Source organism: Limanda limanda, chromosome 13 (genome assembly GCF_963576545.1).
Source record: "Limanda limanda chromosome 13, fLimLim1.1, whole genome shotgun sequence".
Taxonomy (NCBI): Eukaryota; Metazoa; Chordata; class Actinopteri; order Pleuronectiformes; family Pleuronectidae; genus Limanda; species Limanda limanda.
This window is the reverse complement of record NC_083648.1, coordinates 10,484,751-10,495,109: the sequence shown is the minus strand read 5'-3', so window position 1 is coordinate 10,495,109 and position 10,359 is coordinate 10,484,751. Positions and strand designations below refer to the sequence as shown.

At 39.1% G+C, this 10,359-nt stretch overlaps 1 protein-coding gene across 1 annotated transcript; it reads right to left on the bottom strand.

Moving 5' to 3' along the window:
• Positions 1 to 2,841: 2,841 nt before the first annotated feature.
• Positions 2,842 to 3,279, bottom strand: zgc:92591 (uncharacterized protein LOC436997 homolog). The gene is made up of 2 exons (XM_061084833.1): positions 3,166 to 3,279; positions 2,842 to 3,078 (listed from the first exon to the last, which is right to left on the bottom strand). Exons 1-2 carry the CDS (start codon positions 3,277 to 3,279, stop codon positions 2,842 to 2,844), a joined length of 351 nt encoding a protein of 116 aa, XP_060940816.1.
• Between the last annotated feature and the right edge of the window lie 7,080 nt (positions 3,280 to 10,359).

Sequence of the window (10,359 nt, the reverse complement as noted above, 5' to 3'; positions counted from 1 at the left end):
TTATTATCTGGCACAGTGGCAGTACTGTTCCTGAAGGAGAGCAATTAATTACGCTCTTCAGCTCCCATATGTAGCGAGTTAGATAGAAATAGGGTCAAAAGTTTTTCTTCTTCAAGTGGTAGAATGACCAGGATGTCACCATGGAAACATGATGAGAAATAATTAACATGCTTTAATTGGCTGGTGACATTTTCTAAAGAGAAGATGCGTTTATGCAGTTGCCTTCTGGTTCTGATCGTCCATGGCTTATTCAAATACACTTAATGTCCTCCTGCCTGTTTGGGCCGTGCAGACACATTGAGGTAGACACACACAGTCTGCTTTAAGTCTGCCTGGCCATTAAAGAGTCTGTGATGGCCAATCATCTCTGCTTTATTTCCCATATATGTATATGGGCTTAGAATGGTGCCGTGTTTGCAAATCTTCCTCAGCTCTCATCACAATGCTCGATGCTCGGCGGAGAATCCAAATGAATTTATAGGGCCCTGAATTGAACAGTAGCTCCAAAGTATTCAGCGGAAGCATGATTACTTTTTCTCTACCATTTCAGCCCTTAGCCCACCACCTATAATGCATCGTATGGGTCTTTCCAGATTCCAATTGTCTCTCAATGCACTGATCACCACGCAAATAGCCCCCTGTTTCATCATGACAATTGAGAGGTTCATATTTCAACCTAATAGTCTTGTATAACTTTAACCATCTATCACAACCTCATTTCATTGCGGTCGCAGTTAATACGCGCTTCCCTGCCAAGTGGAACATTTTCTAATGATGCACTCTCACACGAAAACAAGGCAAGGCAGGCCGGCTTCCGCATCACTCACTAATGCACCCATCCATAATATGTTCATAGCAGCCTGATGAAACAAGGAGACGGCGACGACTGCCAGTGTGGGCACGGGCATGAGAGGGGATACGGAGGAAGGGTGCAGGACGCAAAACCTATAAATGGACGTGATAATCGAGATCAAGTCACTGCCATCAAAGACTGTATCACCCTCATAATAACATCTGTAGATTTCATATCATTACAGAGAATGCTGGGAAACATGTAAAACGGGCATCTCAACAATAACAGCCGAGGGTTGGAGTCGCATCCAAGTAGATTGTTTGTGTGATCCTGGCTTTGGAGGATGGTGATACAACAGCAGGCTTTACAACTTCAAGCTGTACATACATGCATTTGACTACGGCCCTAATGGTCGTATGTAAAGCTTGAAATAAACACCGTCCTAATTAGAGAGACCTTTATCAGGGCCTCCATCTTATGCAGATTGGACTCGTGCAAACGCTTGTGTCATTATCCTGTAATCATGTACTATTCAGCTGACAGCGCCATCTTTTAAAAACCTGATTAGGATCCACAACAAGGACACAATGTTGAATCATTTCCCCTGACAGTTTATAAATACGTCAATTTTAAAAGCTAACTGAATAATGGATCTTGTTGAGTTTGAATGCATCAGAGGTGAAAGAGATTACGCTTTAAAAAACAGTGCATGTTGGTGTTTTTTAATTTAATTACAAGTGTGCTCAACAACTTGTAGTACCTGTCACACAGGCAATATCTCTACATGGGATAAATGAAGGTGAGTCAGAGCTTCTTCATCTCCTTTTTCCAAAAGCCAAAAAAAATAACTTTGATCAACTGGGTTTTTATTTTACAAACATTACCTACTTTGTTCTCAAGATATTTTCTAGTCAAATGTTGATCTCCTCCTTTCTCACTCTGCATCAAGCATAAGAAAAACAAGGTTTCAGCTAAAAAGTAAAATGCTGCCTATATTGATTCATTAGTATCAACAATCTAACACATCCACATGTAAAAATAATATACCAGTCACTGGAAAATCTACTTACAACATGAGCATTTGGAATTAAGTGTCTTTTCAAAACGGACTTAAATTGTAATACGAATCAAGTATTATACTTGTAATGAAATGATTTAAAAATGTTCTACGTATGTATTTGAGTACCTTATTACATGAAGAGAATCATATTCAGGAGATGTAATGTTAAAACTCTGATCAACATTTACGCCAACCTAATTATTATTTTTTTACATATGGGAATTTATCTAAGAGAGGGGATACGGAATTTGAAACTCATTTAAAATTAATTTTATGAGTCATCAAAAACATTTAATTCAAATATTCTGGCAGTCAGAGAACATGTTAAAGCTAGATTGTATTTCATAATAGTGATATGAATGCAACTAGAGCTGGAGGTTACGGCCCACTATTTTTTAAAGATACAAATAAAACTTTCAGTCAATTCTGATAGTGATAAGTTACTTTATTTCTTTTAAGTTAAGATATTTTTCCCCCCTTAATGAAGGTTCTACTTTTTAATATCTTTCTTTGAGGAAAATAACAAACATTTGAACCACAGCAAAACATTTTTTACATCAGAACCCCATCAATAATCTTACTGTGCTTATACAAGAAATACAACTTCTGCATATTGTTAACATAATTCTGCAATAATGTCTGTGCTCAGCCCTAAATGCAGTCAGGACGTGTATGTTGATTATTTGAACAAGTTAATTGAGTGTTCAGAAAAAAAATTAATTGCTAGAACATTTCCATTCAAAGTCCAGGGACTAAATCTGTTTGATATCATTTAATGTGTAAAATGATAATTTAAACATCCTGTACTCATGAAACATGTGCAATCACCCCATCTAGTGGCCAACACCGGGCGTGTCACTCACACTCAAACAAAAAAAAACTAAAAATGAAATGATAAACAAATGAAGATTTTGTGTGTTTATTGAAATCAAACCATCACAGAGTCAGTGCCCCTCGGCCCCGGAGCCCCTGTGGGGGTGGACCGGGCTCACTTGGAGCTGGTGTACTTGGTGACCGCCTTGGTGCCCTCGGACACGGCGTGCTTGGCCAGCTCCCCGGGCAGCAGCAGCCGCACGGCGGTCTGCACCTCCCGGCTGGTGATGGTGGAGCGCTTGTTGTACTGGGCCAGCCGGGACGCCTCGGTGGCGATCCGCTCGAACAGGTCGTTGACGAAGGAGTTCATGATGCTCATGGCCCGGCTGGAGATGCCGGTGTCCGGGTGAACCTTGGAGCACAGCACACGGTCGGTGTTAGTTCATTTCCGGGATGGCTTAGTTCATTTCCGGCGGCGGCGCCTCCTCCCTCCACCCACCTGTTTCAACACTTTGTAGATGTACATGGCGTAAGTCTCCCGTCTCTTGGCTTTCCTCTTGGTCTTTTTCTCGCCGGTGCCTTTGCCTTTCTTCTTGGACAGATCGTTGGTCATGTTTGGAAACTGTTTGAAATGAGGCTCGATGTGTGAAGCGACTGTTTCCGGTTTGGCTTCAGGAGTGAAAATCCTTCTTCTCCGGAAACGGGCGGGTGTTTAAGTAGCGGCGCTAATCAGTGATTTCATTCACCTGCGGATTGTTAGCAATTAGCTAACTCCATGTTAGCACGAAGCTAACACATCATCAACCACTCAGGTGAGAGTTGTGTCCAGTGGGTTGTCTTGGTTCTTATACTTGTGGAACCAGAACCCAACAGACATTTTTTTAAAAAGGCCACAGAAATCCGGTGTAGACGATAGTTATTGTATTTGTATGTTCATTTTGTACGTTGTTAACCAAATTCACGCAATGTATCCAAGTGCTTTGATCTACCATAACCTGGGTGACTGGGAATCTCCACAGACATTCAAATATAGAGCTACGTCTGTGTATACGCATGATTGTTATGATGATATATGTGAATATGTACCTTGTTTTTTTTATGTATCCCTTTTTAAGGAGACGTCCTCTCAGCCAATCATGTCGGTGGAGGTGAAGCTTGAACTGTGTTTTTCTTCTATGAAGCTAAATTAGTCGATGGTGTCTAGCTTGTTTGTTTAAATGTGTTGGATGGAAAGTTTTTTGTTTTTTAATTATAAACAATGAAGTTGTTGTATATGTATTGTTAATTTGTTTAGAGGAATAATCGGGAAACTAGAAGTATCGCAATATAATAGCATCAATATCGGTACGACAAAAGTTCAGTATATATCAATATATTGCTTATGCATTGTTGACAGTGAGGAGGTAACACCTTATGTCGTTGTTTATCAAATGTTTGTCATTTTCTGCCCATGAAAAGAGATTTAAAACCACAACCTTTACCTAGAGGCAAGAATCTTTTTTTAAACTTAAAAGAATCAGGAGGCTTGAGTCTTCCTGCAGCGGTTGTAGGTTTGGTTCCTCCCCGGCTCTTTGCTGCGGGTCCTTCACCATCCTGTGTCCTCATTTCACACTTGTACTGTCCTGTCAAAGAAAAGAGACAAACAGTAATGTGACATTTATATCGATAATAATCAATATCTACTCGTGTGAAAATTTGATCTTAACCTTTTTACTCCATCACAAGTCGGTAAACAGATAGGAACATGAGTCACAGATGTCAACACTTAAAAATCAATTAATCTAATTTTACATTCAGCTTTTAATAGTTGCTTTTAATGTCAGCTTGTTTAATGTAACACTTTTGTCACTTGTGAACTGCATGTCCATATCTCACTAAGCTCCTAACATACTTTTTAGCTAATACAGCTGTTTTTATCATTAACTGTGCTTACGTTTTAAATGATTTATATGCCTCTAACACCTCAGCCGTTTTCATAGCTCTTCGCTATCATTCCAATATTGGCTGATGAGTCAGCCAATAGTGTTATCTAAAACGTTAAAACCTAAATTAAATCACAACTCAGTCATAGCTGTTAATCATAAAATAACACATTTTAACCAAACTTATTAAAAAACTGAGCCCCCGGAAAATTAACAGTGTGATAAGAACTTCCTAAAACGACCATCTTTTAGAAAAATGGATTCGACGTGTACTTGGAGTTGTTAGTTTGGTCCATGTTCTGTACTGCAGTCAGCCACCAGGTGGGGCTCAAGGCACTTTGTCTTCACTCTTACAGAGCAGTCATGTTGTCCATCTTATAAACAGTCAGGCACCAGGACCCTGACACTGAGGCAGCTAAATGGATTTCAGCCATTTTTAAAAAAGTTTTATTTACACCTGTACTTTTCCTGACGTAACATGTCTGCCATGAAAATGGAAATGCAATCCTGTAAAGTCAAATTATAAATGGAGATTATACTCGTAGAGCTCACAGCGGTGCACATAATAATGGTGCCCACTGGGGGGCACACTAGCACAAGTTTGAAATGCTGCATTATGGGTGGAGTTGAGCACTTGCTGCAGATTCCACTTAACTTACACAGGCCACCTCTGTGTAGCTTGTAGGTCACAGAATAATCGTTCTTTTAAATACACTTGAGAAAAACCCTTGCAGTCACGTGTAGTGTTTAGCTAAGATGTAACACTGCACTGTTTTTAGATTGATTAAATCACACTGAGGCCATATCGATTCAAACTGAATGCTACAAACTATGAGGCTGAATTAAAACAGATACATCCTCCAGGATCCCAGGCACAAAGGCCCCAGAAGCCCCAGGTTCATTTAGTCTGATTTAGTTTGGAGCTGTCACAGGAAATGCAGATGGGTTTAGGGAATTTGCAATATTAATGTCTGGCCTTGAAGAACATAGAACATTCCGGTGTTACATTCTTGTTTTAATAGTTTAAAATATTTGACAGTTCTATTTAAGACTGCTAATTATTGTGTTTTAGAACTATTGAGAAAGTATCATTTGGGAATATTCTCAATACATCCTTGAGATTTTATACACAATTTGCAAAATAACTCGGTATCAATATTTGAAATGGTGAATCCAAGATATGCAGTGCTCTGAGTCCAGGTGCATCTGTTCTCTTGTTGTGTTCCACACAATATATTTCAGTTTTAGTTGATGTTTTATGGCGTCTGGTTGTGGAAAGGGGGCTATTTGTTTATTTAGTACCGGTATGTGCATCTCTTAGAACTGTGTTCGACCTTGGACTATTGTGTTTTGGAATGTCCTGACCAATTTAAGATATTCATGCTGATAATTAGGATAAACATGTTTCTGCTCCAGGCCTTTGTCATCTGATTTTAATCTAAAACTCTAAGTAAATAGGCACTCAGCGTGTGATGTTGTAGTATTTATGTATAATAGCAAACATGTTCCCCCGTTATTTGTGTGCTAACCAATCTGTTTTACTGCTACATAACCAATTATCCCAAGGCTTTGATTGAGTTGATTTTAAAACATGCCAGGATATACTGTTTTTGAACAAATATGTTGTTTTATCTTAAAGCAAATGCTTCCACACAATCTTTGGATGTGTGAATCTGAGAAAGTTGCAGCAACACGAATAATAATAAAAAACTAAAGGTTGTTAACGGGACCGTCTACTTGGTGGCTAATTCTAGTGTCAAGTCTTACCTTAGTGCTTGACATAAAAATGTCTATGTAAAATCTAGAATTTAGTACATAAGTTAGTTAGTACATAGCATTAAGTACTCAAAAGGCACTTCTGGCAAGAGTGAGTGTTATGGCTGTTTAGGCTGTTGAGTGGGAGGTAGATAGACAGCAGTGATAGGACCCTAACACCTGAGAGCTTGTAGCACCGGAGCTTTGCAATAACATCTTCATCATGAAAATATATCTGGTTTAAAATGACACCGGACTTGGGATTGAAAACCTCAGCTGCTATAATGTGCTTTTATTTTTGTATCACACACAATAGAAACACGAACAACATTTTTAGTGCACAACAGGGAAGAAACACAGTATTTGTTTTGGGGGTTTTGCTTCACAAATTTGTCCTGTAAGACCTTACAGACCATCCTGATAAGAAATGGGAAGGTTTCTGTCGATCAATGACACAGCAGTGTTACCATTTGTTTGAGTAATTGGTGCCAAATCTCCTTGTAGTAGACTTCTTTGTTCAGGGTTTCAGTCTTGTTCTGTCCCTCTCACTTCTGTCCCCATTAAGTGCACAGCAGATATTGAGCAATGCATTACAAATGAACAAGGTCTTATCTCAGACAATTTTATGCAAGGTCGTTTGCTGCAACTGCCACACACAGTGAACAGCAGCCATTGGTTGAGTGTATTGTGAAGGCCATCTTCTTCTCTGTTGTCTGGCAGATTCGTGCTGTTTGGCGGATTCATCTGTGAAGAGAAGATGGGAAAGAAAAGGTGAGTGTGTGTGCACATCTGCTACCTCGATACGTCTGTGTGACAGCCACAGAAAGAGAAAAATGTTGGCTGTTCTGTTTATCACAGCCTTTTATATTGACATATTGCTTAAGGCTATGAGTTGTGTGTGTTGTTTTTTGTGTGGGGGATATGTGGCTTGATATAGCAAAAGCTTAGCTTGATACCTGAAGTGATTACTCCCTAGCTGCCAAATACATAAGTTGTGTTATGGGCTTGAACACAAAGTTTGTGAACGTCTATGCAAACAGGCAAATACAATTGCGAACATAAAAGCTTGTTACTAAAAAGTGCTTGTTTGATTATTTATTTAGTCAAGCATTATCATAATTTCCCCCTGTAATTCAAAGTTAAATCTGCTTGTGCTGAACGCTGTATATTGGAAAACACGATGGCTGGAGGCTGGGATGGTTATAAAGAGTCAATTCAATTCAGTTGTATTTGTATTGCGCCAAATCACAACGTACATCATCTCAAATCACTTTACAGAGTAAGGTCGAGACCTCATGATATTTTTGAGCCAAACCTGACAAAAAATGAAGAAGCAGGCGACCGTGGAGAGAGAAAAATCCCCATTTAACAGGAAGAGACCTCCGAAGCAGACTCAGGGTGGGCAGCCATCTGCCTCGGCTGGTTAGGGTGAAAGCAGAGAAAAGCAGGAGAGTGAGAATACAGGGAGATCAGGGACAGTTGTGTAACTGTTGTTGAAGCACTGTCACACTAACTGTTATAATGATGATGGTTATACCAACACCTATACCTGTGGTAGGGTAATGGTGTAACTATTTATAATAATGTCGAGTGAGAGAGGATCCTGCAGAATGAGGGCAGGGAGAGACGACAGAGGTTAAACGCAAGAGAAAACACAAGTAAATATACAAGCCCTCAAGACAGACACAAGTCCTTGGGTTGACACTTGATTTGTTTATCCAGTTGTGTTTCTTGTTCCATTCATTTGGGCACAGCTCCATCCAGCGCTGTCTGCTTCTCCTCTAACTTCATGATGTATGTGTTTACAAATGTCAATTGCTTTTCTGCTGTGTTCAGTTCCTAACAGGGTTATCAGTCCTGTGTGTCTTTTTCTAAATCTGCATAACATGGACACCACAGTTGCTTAACACTATAGTTAATATCCAAGATCATTAAGAATCACATGTAGAGAGAGATGCAACATTAATTCTATACTATGAAATTCTGTACACTTCATTAAAATTACAAATCAGGTTTTGCCAAAACATCTTTGTTGACGGCAGGAATAACAGACGTTTTCTAATATTTAGGATCTCAGTTAATGTTTTATACTGTACATCAGTCTTTTATCACATTTAGTAAATTCTGTCTAAACTAAACATTTATCTGTCATGTGTCTCAATTATAGTTTTGTGGATTAATAGATAGCACATTTCTTTCGATCTTTAATTGCTCAAGTTTAGCAAAAATACGTTAGTGCTGTATTAGATAGGTTGTGTGTGTGTGAGTGAGCAGAAACATCTCGCTCCTGTCTCAGCTGCATTTGGATAAAAACATCCTATGCATTTTGTTGCATAACCTAAACTGTTATGTGCTTTGGCAAACATATCTAGCCTGAGGGTGGGCTGCCACCATGAGTAATTGCAGAATGAAGAAGAAACGGACTTATCTAAAAGCCATATGTGTTTTAGTTGTGGAATTTCTCAGAACATTAGCTTCTACTCAAAAATCTAATTCAAAGGTCCCAAAAAGAGAGAGTGCAGTGCTTAGCAGCGCCTCAAATGTTACCCCTCCTGATTAATATTCCCTGCATTAGGCTGTGCATTCTACCATCCACTTGAAAGCCAATTATTGTTGAAAAGTCCACCACTTTCATCCTGCAATCTGCAACCACAGGCATGCCAGCCAATATGAATTTGGAATTTAAGTTTCCTAATCTTTTACACAGGATGTTACGCAAATATAAAGAGCATGCACATAATTGCTGCATGAAGAGTATTTGCATTCTATTACTGTGTACGGAAATTGAACGTGAAATGCAGATTTATACAACGGCCGTGACAGAAATCACTATAATTTATCAAGATGTGAATAAATGTTTGTTGGGATGTTTGTTTCACTGTAGACAGTTTCAGCTATTTATCACAAACTATTTTTTATTGAGGTTTTAAATCACTGCAGTCACAGGATTTCTTGTTTTTCTCATTGAAATAACCTTAATTCTCATGGGCATCTTATGGACACCTTAAAGGTCCAACGTGTAAAACGTGTAAGATTAAGGTGAAAGGGATCTATTGGCAGAAATGGAATATAGAATAATCCTAGTTTAATTTCACTATAGTGTAATCATCTCAATTTTTGTTTTCCTTATATTTTAAATAATTGATATGTACATCAGAAGCGGGTCCTCTGTACGGAGGCTGCCATGTTGTTTTCAGTCGTCCACTAAACTAATCACCTTTTGAGTTTTCATGACAAATGAAGGCTACCACAGGTTCTCTTTCATGTTTGAAAGGGGAGGATGAGGTGAGGGGTATTCGACTGCAACATGCAACTTCACTACTAGAAGTCAATAAATTCCTCACACTGAACCTTAAAGACAGGAAAGAATCAACCCTCTGCACATCCACCACACCCGTCAAACTCGTCTAGTCTCTAGAGATGAGACACGATTGCTGCTGACGACGTGTACTCAGTGTGTTTTTCAGGTATCCTGCGCGTGTTGTTCTCAACACCCGTCAACAACATAGCCTTAAGTGTCCCTGCACATGCTTTTTACAGTAACAGTAAACCACATTGACTTATGTGGCACCATTTATGACTGAAGACATTACAACCCAGTGAAGGTCTCATATGTTAAATGAGCCCAGCGTCATCCATCACTGTGTCTATTTATTTTTTTGGGACATTAAACATTATCAGTCAAGACTGTGAATTTAATACATTTTATAGTATAAGAGGGGAGAGGCAAGCCTTTAAACATCTTAATTGAGTCAGAGACATTTCGACAAGGAGCGGTACTGGATACAGTTAACGCGTCAGGATGTCATTGTGACTTAAATTACATGTTTTTGGTGGAAGAAGCAAAACAAAACAGGCTCTTGACTTACCCTTGGACATTTTTATGATCGACTTGTTCCAGCATTCCCTTTCAGGTAAAAATATTTTTATAGGAGGAAGCAAAACCACAAGTCACAATAATCACATCAGGCATCATATTGCATTTCCCCCAGTGGACATCTTTTAGATTGCCTCCT